At 37.4% G+C, this 14672-nt stretch overlaps 1 protein-coding gene across 3 annotated transcripts in view; it reads left to right on the top strand.

The window, feature by feature from the left end:
* Positions 1–14672, top strand: part of RECK (reversion-inducing-cysteine-rich protein with kazal motifs) — a 54080-nt gene that overhangs the window by 24340 nt on the left and 15068 nt on the right. For all 3 annotated transcript variants that reach the window (XM_014531541.1, XM_014531540.1, XM_014531542.1), the window contains exons 6-12: positions 821–854; positions 3582–3779; positions 4852–5119; positions 8817–8996; positions 9290–9502; positions 10954–11090; positions 12994–13134. In XM_014531541.1, the coding sequence (XP_014387027.1) occupies positions 821–854; positions 3582–3779; positions 4852–5119; positions 8817–8996; positions 9290–9502; positions 10954–11090; positions 12994–13134 (1171 nt within the window). The remainder of the gene's footprint in view (positions 1–820; positions 855–3581; positions 3780–4851; positions 5120–8816; positions 8997–9289; positions 9503–10953; positions 11091–12993; positions 13135–14672) is intronic.

Raw genomic sequence — 14672 nt, 5'->3', positions numbered from 1 at the left:
ATAATAATCATAGCGGACAAGCCCTGAATATCCAAATGGCCATGTATAGGAATATTTTGTTTTTGTCTTTCTGTACTTCTTCTTTTCCTTACAATGACTTTAACACAGTGTGATATTATCTAAGAGTAATCTAAGAGCTCTATAAACACTAATTTGAGTCTCAGGCTCTGCTTTTGACTTGCTCTGTGACTTTGAGCAGTTTATCCCCTCCTGAGAAAACCAGTCCTTCATCTGTAAAATGATAGAGAGATTCCCATCTGTCCACAGGATGGCTATGTAAGAAACACCTTTGAAGCCTTGTTTAAATTTTTGTGCTTTACTCCTGAGTCTGTTTCTTTGTCTAGGATAAGGCCTAGGAAGCTCAGGTGATACTAGTGCATGGCCAAGTTTGATAACAATTAAAGATGACCTCTAAGGTTCTGGCAACTCTAAAATGCAGTGGTTATATGAAATATATGTATTTCCCTGGAGGTCCTTTATTATATATCATTTTCTGGAACTTCTATATATTCCTGCAAGAAATAATTGAGATTAATATATTGTAGTTTCCCCCACATACACACATTGGTATAGCTTTACATAAACTTGGTTTGCCATAACATGGTCAGTTTATGGCTCAGATGACAATCTTGGTCCCTAATGTGTATTAGAAGACGGTTTCCCTTTTCACCAGAATGCCATCGTATAGCTTTTTTGTTTTCAGTCTTGGATTTAGAAAGAATTAAATGTTTGTGATATCCTGATTTCCATATAACCATAAAGTGAAACAAAATTAGAAATTCAGTGTGGTTGTTAATTTCTGTTTGTTTTTAATTTACAGAATGCTCTTTTCAGTTGCATTAGCAGAAATGAAAGTAAGTATTTTATTGACGGTTATACAAACAGTCCAAAGAGCAAAGCACAGTTTACAGATTATGATTTAGCTGTTATAAACACTGCCAAGACCCTGCATTATAACTTAGGCTCTTAGTAAACCATCTGAAGGACTGTGCCCCGCAGGATTCTGATAGGCACCTTCTTCTGGAGTGCTTAGGCCATTCCTTCCCATGTCCTATACTAGTGCTAGATGTATTAGAGGAAGATCACGTATTTACCCCATCTGAGTAAATAGGATCACTTTCAGAAGTTAAGCACTCCCACGTGACACAATGCTGCACTTGCTGAGGGCTGCCATTCAGTTCAGTCAGCAGACTTTCACTACGTGCTCTGTGTAGAGCAAATACACATCTATAGGGGCAAACCCTGTAGACAAACAACTCTGGGACATGTGACTTTTGGATGGTATCACTGATAAAAATGCTGTGGGACTTCAGAGGAAGGAGGGATCATATCCTGCAGGGATGTTTAGAGGTGACTTCATGAGTTGGTGACTGAGCTAGGCCTTAAAGGATGGGCAAGGTAATCAATTTCCTACAATTATAGAAAATGTTCATTATATGATAAGAGTGCCTCATTATGCCTAAGCTATTTGTGTAAACACTATGATTTTTGCTGAACACCTGCTTTCCTTTGGGGAATCTGGGATTTAGGTATGTGTTAGGCAGAAGATGCATATGTGACTAGCCTCTAATAAAATATTTTGGGTAATGCCCCACTGGTGTGGCTCAGTGACTGATCAGTCAGCAGACTTTCACTACGTGCTCTGTGTAGAGCAAATACACATCTATAGGGGCAAACCCTGTAGACAAACAACTCTGGGACATGTGGCTTTTGGATGGTATCACTGATAAAAATGCTGTGGGACTTCAGAGGAAGGAGGGATCATATCCTGCAGGGATGTTTAGAGGTGACTTCATGAGTTGGTGACTGAGCTAGGCCTTAAAGGATGGGCAAGTTGTGAACAGTGGAGTTGGAGGAAGGGCATTCCAAATGAAGGGAATAGTGAGAAATAGGAAACACATCTGAGGAACGAAGAGTTGTCTAGGTTAGCTTGGCAGTGGGATATATCAAAGAATAATAAAAAACATTAGCTGTCTATACTTTATCTTCTACCCTTTCTTCCAGATACTCTCTGACACATAATCTTATGTCCTCCCACAGTGGTGAGGAAGCCAGCATAATGGGGAATCAGAAGATAGGCATCCTTATCCTGTTCTCACGTTTCTCTTCTGTCCTCAGCATCCCCCCAAGACCCCCACCCACTTTTTCCTCCTTGACATTGACAAATGTGATAAATGTAGCCATTAATAATTGTTCTTTGTGATGCAAATGAACAATGCATCAGTGAACACAATAAATTTGGTAGTAATTACAAGTCGAAAACTTCTGTGGCACAATAGTTATGAAACAGTGTCCTTGCCCAGGGAACTGAGGCCTGTCCTGCATTAGTTCAGTCCTAGTTTAATTAATTTATATATGCTCTTATCACTACCATTATTATTTCTGGAAGTTGCCTGCACATTCACCAGAAATCTGATTCTGGTTCCTCCATAACCATCTCTAATAATTATCAGAGATTTCCTACCTGCCTTTCTCTTACCCTTTTCCTGCCATACCTCTATCTTGTCTTCCTTCAGCTTCCCACAGATTGCTTAGCCTCTCTGAATATTTCTTGCTCTTTCCATTATAAATTCCACATTTGCACTACCCAGTCACTCATCTAGCTCTTCCAAGATACTTTAAATGGTCCTCTTGATTTTTAAAAATACATAAATCCAGAGTCAAATGTGGGTTTTACTTTTCAAAATTGAAAAGGTTATATCAGTTGTAAAGTGAAGACTATTTTAATTTAGGCATATTCTTGCAGATGTTCAAACATTGTAGAACTTTGGGGCTTTTGTTTCAAAATATACAATTATATAATAGTCAAACTTATGAAATGATCCTGATATCTCTTAGTTTTTTCAAAATAAATTTTTTAATGATTTTAGAGAGGAATGGAGAGGGAGAGAGAGATAGAAACATCAATGATGAGAGAGAATCATTGATCGGCTGCCTCCTGCACACCCCACACAGGGGATTGAGTCCACAACCTAGCCATGTACCCTGACAGGGAATTGGACTGTGACCTCCTGGTTTATAGGTCGATGCTCAGCCACTGAGCCACACCAGCTGGGCTCTCTCTTAGTTTTTAATGGTCCTATTTTATAAATGTGAGACATTTGGGGTTTTGTTTTATTTTGTTTTGTTTTGCTTTGCTTTGCTTTGTTTATAAATCTCCACAAATCTAATGTGGAAAGCTGTTCTATTGGCATTTCGGGAAACATTGGCTGTGTGAGACTGCCCTGTATGTTGCAGAACATTTACTAGTCCTGACCCCCATGCACTAAATTGCATCAATGTTCCCCACGTCACGAAAACCAGAAACATTAACATACGCATTCACGTTCTCCCAGGGGGATGGTATTACTCCTGCTGAAAGCCATTGGACTATAAGTTGACCAATAGTGACTTTCTTATACTGGTGGGCACCTGAATGTCCTAATGGCTATGCCTACATTAGTGCTGATTTTAAGTACTTGTCTTCTGTGGCATGGTTTTATTTCCAAAATTCAAAACGACACATGTTGCTCTGTCATGATGATGATTTATTGTTAGCAAATAGCTGATCCATTTCAATGTCCTCTCCTTTTCCCCCTCAGTGGGCTCAGTGTGTTGCAGCTATGCAGGCCATCACACAAACTGCCGAGAATACTGTCAAGCCATTTTTCGAACAGACTCTTCTCCTGGCCCATCTCAGATCAAAGCAGTGGAAAATTATTGTGCCTCTATTAGTCCACAATTAATACACTGTGTGAACAATTATACCCAATCTTACCCAATGAGGAACCCAACAGATAGTAAGTAAAAGGGACATATTTCTCTCATTTCAATCTTTGGTAAAATAACTTGTAAAATAGAAGTAAAATTTTGTAGATATCTGCAGTCTGGGGCATTTGGGAGATACCAGACTTCCTTTGGTGTTTAGATTTTACAGATTGGACATTATTGTCACAGCTAAAATATGCCAGAACAACGGAGCTGGCAAGGGTATGAAGAAACAGGCACTCTATTCTGAGGTGGGAGAATTTGTTAGTACAGATTTGGGGTTACAACCATGAGAATTTCAAATAATTATACCTTTTAATCTAGCAATTCCACTTATCAGACTTTGTCCTTCAACAACACTTACGGATTGGCAAAATTTTATCTACACATGTAAAGGATATTTGCTACAATATTGGTGATAATAGAGAAAAATTAGAAAAACCTAAACATCCATCAATAGGGTATTGATTAAAAGTGATAACTAGATAACTAAATCATATAGCTATATAATAACAACAACTATATATTTACATAGAAAGAAGTTCAATATATAATAAAGTTGCAGAACTAAATGTATAGTATGATACATTTTTAGTATATAACTATTTGTTCCATATTATATATATATATCTGTAATGTTTGGATTTTTACTAATAAACAGTTATTACTTTTTATTATAGAAACATCATTAAATGAGATGAGATCCTGCTATTTTTTAAAATGTCAGCTTGTATATCCTATAATCAATTTTTTTCAGGTTATCAAAGTTTTAAAAGCTGACTAATTAACCAAATGACAAAAAACTGATAGGATTTATAAGCCAGATGCCATTGTTTTGATTTATACTGGAATATTGAAAGACTTGTTTTCCAATAATGGTGAGTTCTGGTAATAGATACCTAGTCTATAGGTATACCTGGTAAATAGCTTTATTTACTATATTGCAAAGTAATGGAGAGAGAATTTGGTGGGCCCTGTATACTGCAGATATTGATATATGACTCAGAGAAGTAATGGTTTCCAGTACAGCACCATGTTCTTTTTTTCTGAGTAGTACATGACATAAAACCAGCTAATTAAGCTACTTATATCCTGAAAATGTAGGTTTATATTGCTGTGACAGAGCTGAAGACCATGCTTGCCAAAGTGCCTGCAAGAGAATTCTAATGTCTAAGAAAACGGAAATGGAGATTGTTGACGGCCTCATTGAGGGTTGTAAGACCCAGCCCTTGCCTCAGGATCCTCTTTGGCAGTGTTTTCTTGAAAGCTCACAGTCTGTTCACCCTGGAGTCACTCTGCACCCTCCTCCCTCTACAGGCCTTGATGGGGCTAAATTGCATTGTTGTTCTAAAGCAAACACTTCAACATGTAGGTCAGTATCTCGTTTTCCTTGATTAAAACCAGTAGAAAATGGCACTTTAACTAATGATTTTTAAGTCTAACAAATATCTGTTATACTCTTGCATCGTGTAGACTGTAGACTTGAGTTTAGAAGATATACAATTTTTCATTCTTTTATCCAGCAAATATTTATTGAGTATCATATATACAGTAATCCCCCCTTATTTGCAGTTTCGCTTCCCATGGTTTCAAGTTACCCTGGATCAACCATGGTCGGAAAATATTAAATGGAAAATTCCAGAAATAAATAATTCATGTTTTAAATTGCATGCTGTTCTGAGTAGTGTGATATCTCACACCATCCACCTCATCCATCCCTGCTTTGTCCTTCCCAGGATGTGAATCATGCCTTTGTCCAACAGCTCCAGGCTGTATACGCTCCCTGCCCATTAGCCACTTAGTAACCTTCTAGGTGATCAGATCAGCTGTCAAGGTATTGCAGTGTTTGTGTTCAAATAGCCTTTATTTTACTGAATGGCCCCAAAGCTTAAGCAAGAGTGGTGATGCTGGCAATTCAGATATGTCAAAGAAAAGCCAGAAAGTGCTTCCTTTAAGTGAAAAGGTGGAAGTTCTTGACTCAATAAGGAAGGAAAAAAATCTGAGGTTGCTAAGAACTACGATAAAAATGAATCATCAGTGAAATTATGAAGAAGAAAAAAGAAATTCATGCTAATTTGCTGAGAGAAAAAAACCACATTCACATAACCTTTATTATAGTATATTATTATTTTATTATTAGTTTTTGTCTGTCTCTTACTGTGCCTAATATATAAATTAAACTTCATCATAGGTATGTATGCACAGGCAAAAACATAGGATATTATAGGGTTTGGTATCCACTGGGGGTCTTGGAATGTATCCCCTGCAGATAAAGGGGGACTACTATATACACAACATTGTTTTTGTACATTGAGTGGTGAAAGCACTGTGTTTTGGGGTATAGAGGATTAGTATTGGCAGGGCTAATAAATATTTTTAAGTAATACAATATGGATTCCACACTTGAGGATATTAAGTAAGCTTATAATTTAGAATATATTTTAATATGTCTGTCATCTAAGGGATATTCTCTTTGTTAAATTATGACACTTTGAACTTAACCAACTTTTTATATATATTAGTAAATAGCCTGGGTTGACACTTATACCCAAAATTAGGTAGCAGTGTATAGACATTCATTTGGGTGATAGATACACTTAAGGATAAAAACTGACAGTACAGATACAGGATGGAGGAGACACAAGCTAGAGACAAGAATAAATGGAGATAACTAAGGTCCTGGTGGATTGGAATGTATCCCCTGCAGATAAAGGGGGACTACTATATACACAACATTGTTTTTGTACATTGAGTGGTGAAAGCACTGTGTTTTGGGGTATAGAGGATTAGTCTTGGCAGGGCTAATAAATATTTTTAAGTAATACAATATGGATTCCACACTTGAGGATATTAAGTAAGCTTATAATTTAGAATATATTTTAATATGTCTGTCATCTAAGGGATATTCTCTTTGTTAAATTATGACACTTTGAACTTAACCAACTTTTTATATATATTAGTAAATAGCCTGGGTTGACACTTATACCCAAAATTAGGTAGCAGTGTATAGACATTCATTTGGGTGATAGATACACTTAAGGATAAAAACTGACAGTACAGATACAGGATGGAGGAGACACAAGCTAGAGACAAGAATAAATGGAGCTCTAACCGGTTTGGCTCAGTGGATAGAGCGTCAGCCTGCGGACTGAAAGGTCCCGGGTTCGATTCCAGTCAAGGGCATGTACTTTGGTTGCAGGCACATCCCCAGTGGGAGGTGTGCAGGAGGTAGCTGATCGATGTTTCTAACTCTCTATCCCTCTCCCTTCCTCTCTGTAAAAAATCAGTAAAATATATTTTTTTTAAAAAAGAATAAATGGAGATAACTAAGGTCCTGGTGGAACACAGGTGAAAAAGAAGTTTACTTTATTAGAGATATTTTGGGTGAGAAGGGACCAAATATTACTAGAATATCCTGAAGTGAATCTGACATAACAGGAGTAAAACCATCTTTCCTGTGGTTTCTAAATTGGATGGGCCTTTAGCAAAAAAGTGTGCCTCGAATAGCTCATCAAACTTTACCAAAGAGATGGAAAATATCCAAAGAAAATTAATAGAAGGACTTAAAGAGAAGTGAAGTTGGTCCTGTAATTAAGGAGATTGGGTTGCTGGAAGGAACTGATAAATGTATTTATGGGAGGGATGCTGAGTAATTCTTTGAATGTCCACAAAAGAGTTTATGCCCTAAAGTCGCTGGAGATTGGAATGGCTGTGTTGTCTCAAAGAAATTCGGTAAAAAACACTGTTTGCCCTCTCTTACTTTGATGTAAGGTTTTCTGTCAACTAATGCTTTAACTTCCATCTTATTTTGTCCTCATTAAACTTTGTAAGATGATTGATTGGTATCTCAATTTGTGTAGTTTCTGTTTATATATAGAAAACTAAGGTATACCTGGTAAATAGGTTAAACTTTGTAAGATGATTGATTGGTATCTCAATTTGTATAATTTCTGTTTATATATAGAAAACTAACTCTGAGATGTTGTACAGAATGTTAACAAAAGGGCTTAAAGAGTAGTTAAGTTGGTCCTAGAGAAAGGACTGATTTCCAGATCAAGGTACCCAATGTAACATGATCTCACCTTCCTCATCCTCATGATATATAAGTCCTTGAGAGCAGAGACTTCGTCTCTTTTATTCACCACTGCATACCTAGGGCTTCACACAAATTAGGCACTCAATAAACATTAATAGAGTGAATGAACAAACATAAAATTAAAGATACCCTCCTCATAGGAGTAATTATGAAAATCAAATAAAATGTTACAGGAGTGGAGAATTTTTACTTGTGAATTTGCATATTTTTGTAGTATTAAAGGTCTGTACTACATGTATTTACATTTTTATTGTATTTATAAATTTTAAAAATTAAACAAATGAATATAACATGTAAAAGCACTTTAGAAATAGTAATGATATTATTTTAACTATATACATGTATTTAAGTTGCACTGTAATCATTGACTACTGAAAATTAGAATGTCATGTATTAACTACAATAGTAGATAGAAGTTTTGGAATTCATAAGCCTTTACATAGAGAATGTCTTAATATTTCTTCAGAAATATAAGTGGTTTGGGGATAGTTTTTCAGGGAGAAACTGGTGAACCCTAAATCTGTAGTGCTTATTAAAAGATGTCTGAGGACCATGTAACAGTTTGCCTTCTGTGATTGGAACATAAATATAATGAAATATATCTTTGTGGAGGCAAAATTGTATGCTTTAACTTTACATAAAGGTAAAAGAGAAACCAGAAATTTGGAGGGCAAGAATTTTGCCAAGAATGAGGATGTACAAGTACTATAAATTAAACGTTAAATTTAGCACTGAGCTTTCTAGCAACTATAGCAAAAAGGAAAGAGATGGGTGATAAAAGAAGGCTAATTCTTTCATGAAAAAGATCACTTTTTATGGCTCTAAATTCTAGGAGATAGATCTTGGTCTTTTGGTTTTTGTATTTTTTCTCACATATTCTAAAATGCAATTCATAGAGTTTGAATTTTATGCAAATCAAATATTTATTCATTTGGTTTACCTATATGTTTCCGCATTTGTGCTTTCATTTCAGGGAACTGTGCACTAAACTTTATAGTATGAGCTGGGGCAATACGCAGAGTTGGCAAGAGTTTGATCGCTTTTGTGAATATAATCCAGTGGAAGTGTCCATGTTGACCTGCTTAGCAGATGTTCGGGAACCTTGCCAGTTGGGCTGTAGAAACCTTACTTACTGTACTAATTTTAACAACAGGTAGGAGCAAATTACTGTACATGGAATGGAAGTATTTTGTCCTTGGTTTTCTTGTTTTTAAATTAGTGAAAAGACCACTATATTCTGATTTTGTTAAGTTAAAAGGCAGTAGTCTTTCTTTATGATTTCATCTTTCAATGCTATACTCCATGTGGTAAATCCTCTCTGGGAAAGGAAGCACTGTAACAGAGTTCCTTCTAATCTAGGAGGATTTCCTGATTAGAATTTTACGCATCGCTTCTCTCTATAAAGTAATTGCCTCTTGATTCCATCTGGCCTTTTTTTCTCTTCAGGCCAACAGAGCTTTTCAGAAGTTGTAATGCTCAGTCAGATCAAGGAGCCATGAATGACATGAAGCTATGGGAAAAAGGAAGCATAAAGATGCCATTTATCAACATACCTGTTCTTGACATTAAAAAGTGCCAGCCAGAAATGTGGAAAGCAATAGCTTGTTCACTGCAGATTAAACCTTGTCATAGTAAATCCCGGGGGAGTATTATTTGCAAGTAAGTTTCTTTCATCATAAAGACTCTTCAGACCCTCCATGATCTTCACCCGTAGCCTATTGGAGTTTTCTCTCCCACCGCTTCCCTTTGCCCATCACCCCCACAGGTCACAGGCTTTCCCACTTTTTCTTCCTCTGCTTGAAATTTCTTCCTACATCTCCATTTGCCCACAGCCTGTCCTTCCTAACCCCTCTCAAATACCTGTCTTTCCCATGGATTCTTCCCACTTTTCTCCAGCTGGTAGTTAATCCTTACTACAGATTTCTTATTTTTACTTATCTTAAGGAACTTGATTCAACAAACATTTATTGAGTATCTTCAATGCACAATTCTATTTTTATATTTCAATTGTGTACTTATATTCTGTTCAGCATGGCTCTCCTTGAGTTTATTCTTCTTGCCTGCTTTTTTCTTGTATCCTCTTTCTCTTCTTTGGGGATTAGCATAATCCTGACACATGTTTGATAAGTGAAGGAGTTAGTGCATATAGTCATTAGGGCCTGTTCCTAGTAAACACTTATGAGTGGTTTGCTTAGGAGATCTAGGACAAAATAAAGATGAAAGCTGCTATAGTGGGTGAAGCCAAAAGCATTAACTACATTGTATTCAATGTCAGCTGCTCTTCAGACACTTTTTTTAAAAGCTTTTCCAAAACCAAATTAATATCCATCCCCTAAATCATTGTGTGGCTGGTGCTGCTGAGCACTTAATGACTGATTGCCAATTATTTCAATCTTAAACAGGGTCTAGATCTGTCCTCTGACATGATTTGGGGATGACCTGATTAGGGGAGAGATGAGGGTAACTATTGGATGACAAGCAAGCGTCAACAGGTGGGAAATTTATAGACTCTTAGCATAGAAAACTTACAGGAGTCAAATCCCTAATGAAGACTGAGAAAATTTTAAAGTAGTATACTTTCTAATTGTTATAGACCAAACACCTTAATGTTTATAACTAAAAGAATATTTTTTAAAAGAAGAAAGGGAGGGAAAAAGTAAGCATGCATAAGGTCCTGAGAGAAAGGATGTATAATTTCGCAAAGAGCAAATCAACTAGCCTAAGTTAATTTTCTTTCAGTGAGTGAAACGCCACATTGATGGTAGTAACAGTAAGTATAATTACAAAATTTGAGCAAGGCCTTTGATCTCAGGTTCTTAAGAGAAAGTTAGGGATGCTTCCATAGTGTAATACATTGCTTACTGTTCAACCTAAAGTCTGCTATGATTCCTGTTCTTTTTTGCCATACTTACACCTAACCAAGTGTGAAACATTGTTCTTAAAACTCACTTTCTAGAAAGCTTCAGAAACAAAATTGATATTGACTAGACCAGTGGTCGCCAACCTCACGGACCACCAGTGGTCTGCGGACCTCCGGTTGGCGACCGCTGGATTAGACAATATGAGGAGGTTCTTTGAACCCTAAATTTGTATGTATTTTCCTTTTTAAGATCAGACTGTGTGGAGATTCTCAAGAAATGTGGGGACCAGAACAAATTCCCTGAAGACCATACAGCTGAAAGTATTTGTGAGCTTCTATCACCTACAGATGACCTGGAAAGTTGTATACCTTTGGATACATACCTCAGTAAGATTTTTAAACTTCCAAACACTTCTCCCTTCCATCTCTGCCCTTAATGTTTGCTTTGGATGAACATGTGGTTTAATGTTACTTTCTCAATTGGTGACTCTTATCTTACTTGCTTGGCCTTTTTGGAAATAATTGTCATCTTAAAATATATAAACAGAAGCAATTATCATATCAGACTGAGGAGGTAGTGAGCTGTTGCAATCAGGAATTCTAAGCAGTGAATCAGGGGCCAACATTCTCATATAACCAGCTCCATATCATTGCTGTCTCCTTGCCATGATTTACTAGGAAGTGGAATTTCCCTAAGCCAGGCATTGGCTTGACTCACCCACTGAATAGGGAGTAACGAATGATGGTTGGAGTTAGCATGTGAAAATGGAAGTTTTTTCTCTGCCCAATACTCGTGCTGAGAGCTGGAAGAAGATGTTGGTATCCCATCGAGGGATCCTGGATCTGAGCTTCCTGGCAGGAGGTGACTGTAGGGGTAACAAGTAGAATGCCTGCACACCAAGGAGGGTGTAGGCTGCCACCAGGGGGCGTTAGTCCATGAACTGGCCAGAAAGAGTAAATTTAGCGCCTGCTTTGTTTTCCTGTGTCAGATAGGATTAAGTTCCACTGCAAATAACAGAACAACAGATAGAAGTAAAAGAAAGCCCAGAAAGAAATAGTCCAGGGCTGTTATGATGGTTCCGTCATCAGGAATCCAGGTTCCTTTTTCTTTCTCCATCATCTTTAGTGCTTGGCTTCCATCATCAAAATTACTTCCTGGACCTCATCATCACAACTTGGCTACTGGAATTCTCGCCACCATATCCTAGTGTAAGGGAAAACCACCCCTAATTGTAAGGGAAACTGGGAAAGGTTATCTTTAGCTGTGGGCCCATTGCTATCCTAAGTAAAATCAGAGTTCTAGTAAAATATCTGCCATATTTTCTCAAGACCACAAACTATTTCCCTTAGCCTTTGTGACTAGTATAGCAAAAAATGAAAGCATTAGACTAGAATCATAGGCCTCTGTGACTTTGAGCAGACTACATCTTTGAGCCTCAGATTCCCTATTTATAAAATGATTGGGCTGGATGAGATAAACTCCAAGAGCCCTTCTGCCTCTATTAGACTTAAAGTCTGAGTCTGGCCTAAAATCAAGTAAATAAAACGAATGTATTCACAACATTCTCTCTCTTTCTCTCCCTCTCCCTCTCCCTCTCCCTCTCTCCTCCCCCTCCTCTGCTCCTTATTGTCTATTTCCTGACCAGATCAGAATATAAACTCTGTTCAGGTGTGTCTGTTTTATTCACTACTATATCTCCAGTACCTAGAACCTTGCTGGGCATCCTACATAATAAAAGGCTAATATGCAAATTGACCAAACAGTGGAACGATCGGTCGCTATGACATGCACTGACCACCAGGGGGCAGATGCTCAATGCAGGAGCTGCCCCCTGGTAGTCAGTGTGCTCCCATAGGGGGAGCGCCACTCAGCCAGAAGCCAGGCTTACAGCTGGCAAGTGCAGCAGCGGTGGTGGGAGCCTCTCCTACCTCTGTGGTGGTGTTAAGGATGTCCGACTGCTGGCTTAGGCCCATAGCCCCTGGGGGAAGCAGGCCTAAGCTGTCAGTCGGACATCCACCAAGGGCCCCCCCCCCCCCCCGCCCTTGTGCGCCAGTGCATGAATTGCACCGGGCCTCTAGAATTATATATACCCAATAAATGAATGAATATATGTTTGTACTAAATTCACAAATGACCAGAAAATCTGGGTGTTTTAATAGCTTACTAGAATCGGGCCTTGCTTTATGCTTATCAGCTGTCCATTTATTTCAGACATAATTAATTCAGAGAATTTACAGACCTTTGCTACTCTTTTGGTTAGGTTAAACTGACCTGTGTTTTTGTTTTCAGGGCCAAGTACTTTAGGTAACATTGTAGAAGAGGTGACTCATCCCTGTAACCCCAATCCTTGCCCTGCTAATGAGCTCTGTGAGGTAAACCGGAAAGGGTGTCCATCTGGAGATCCCTGCCTTCCATACTCTTGTGTGCAAGGTGAGAGGTAGATGGGGGTGGGATGACTATGGATGTGTTGCTGGCGTTTCTTTATAGGAGTTATCCTATAAGATCACAAGGGACTTTATTTTCTAAATTATGTTTTTCTATAATGTTTGTGGTTTTCCTAGTAAACATGTCATTTATGTAAGCAGAAAAGGACAAAGACAAATGTAATTATCAATAGTCATTTAGATTATAAACTAATATTGATCCAAAACTAGGCTCTCATAATGATTATATGGTTCTTGACAACAGAAGGAAAAAGAACTTTGGACCAGTTTTTTATACTTTGTACTTCGTGTTGTAATGTTTGAGAATATGTACTGAATATTGTTTGTGGTTTTTCTTCCTTTTTTTAATATTTAGAGAAAAGGCATTCTCAGTGGGATGTGTAATTACTCCATAAATTTTTATTTTATTTATTTATTTTTTTAATCCTCACCCGAGGATATTTTTCCATTGATTTTTAGAGAGAGTGGAAGAGAGAGGGAAAGACAGAGAGAAATATTGATGTGAGAGAAACACATCAATTGGTTGCCTTCTGCACCAGGGCCTGGGCCAGGGAGGAGCCTGCACCTGAGGTACATGACCTTGACCGGAATCAAACCCGGGACCCTTGGGTCCGCAGGCCGATGTTCTATCCACTGAGCAAAACCGTCTAGGGCAACTCCATAAATTTAATGTTGTATAGAAATGTATATGACTTTAAGGCAGAACATTTTTTATCCCATAGAATTTTGGTAGTCTTTAGCTCTTTGTCGGTTCCTTTAGAATATAGTTGGGGCAACATTGTGCTTTCTTTTATTTATTTCCCAATTGAAAATGTTTCTATATCATGTTAGACTTAACATTTTTAAATGTTTGTAAAATAAAAAGGAACAAAAGATAAAATTAAATAAGCATGATGTCTCAAAGGATCATCTATAATATTTGTATAATACCATATTATGCCAACTATAGAGTCATAACAAATCTTGTTAAAATTTGAAATTAATGGGTTTCCCTTAAGCCCAATCAAATATTCAACTTCTTTTAAAAGTTAAGGTATACTTACATTCCATCACTAAAAGTTTTGTGACCAAGATTATTCTAAAAATACTATCAGCCGAAACCGGTTTGGCGCAGAGCGTCGGCCTGCGGACTAAAGGGTCCCAGGTTCGATTCTGGTCAAGGGCATGTACCTGGGTTGCGGGCACATCCCCGGTGGGAGGTGTGCAGGAGGCAGCTGATCGATGTTTCTCTCTCATCGATGTTTCTAACTCTCTATCTCTCTCCCTTCCTCTCTGTAAAAAATCAATAAAATATATTTTTAAAAAATAAATAAATAAATAAATAAAAATAAAAATACTATCAGTTTTTATACTCTATTTTAAAAATATCTGTGATTTTAAAATATCTTTGATAAGCCTCCCAAAATAAAAAAACTACATATCTTGTAGCAATTTTATTTTTTTATTTTTTTTTAAATATATTTTATTGATTTTAGAGAGGAAGGGAGAGGGAGAGAGAGATAGAAACATCAATGATGAGAGAGA

This window comes from Myotis brandtii, unplaced genomic scaffold (genome assembly GCF_000412655.1).
Source record: "Myotis brandtii unplaced genomic scaffold, ASM41265v1 scaffold806, whole genome shotgun sequence".
NCBI classification, from domain to species: domain Eukaryota; kingdom Metazoa; phylum Chordata; class Mammalia; order Chiroptera; family Vespertilionidae; genus Myotis; species Myotis brandtii.
The sequence above is the reverse complement of the archived record's forward strand: the minus strand, read 5'-3'. Positions and strand labels throughout refer to the sequence as shown.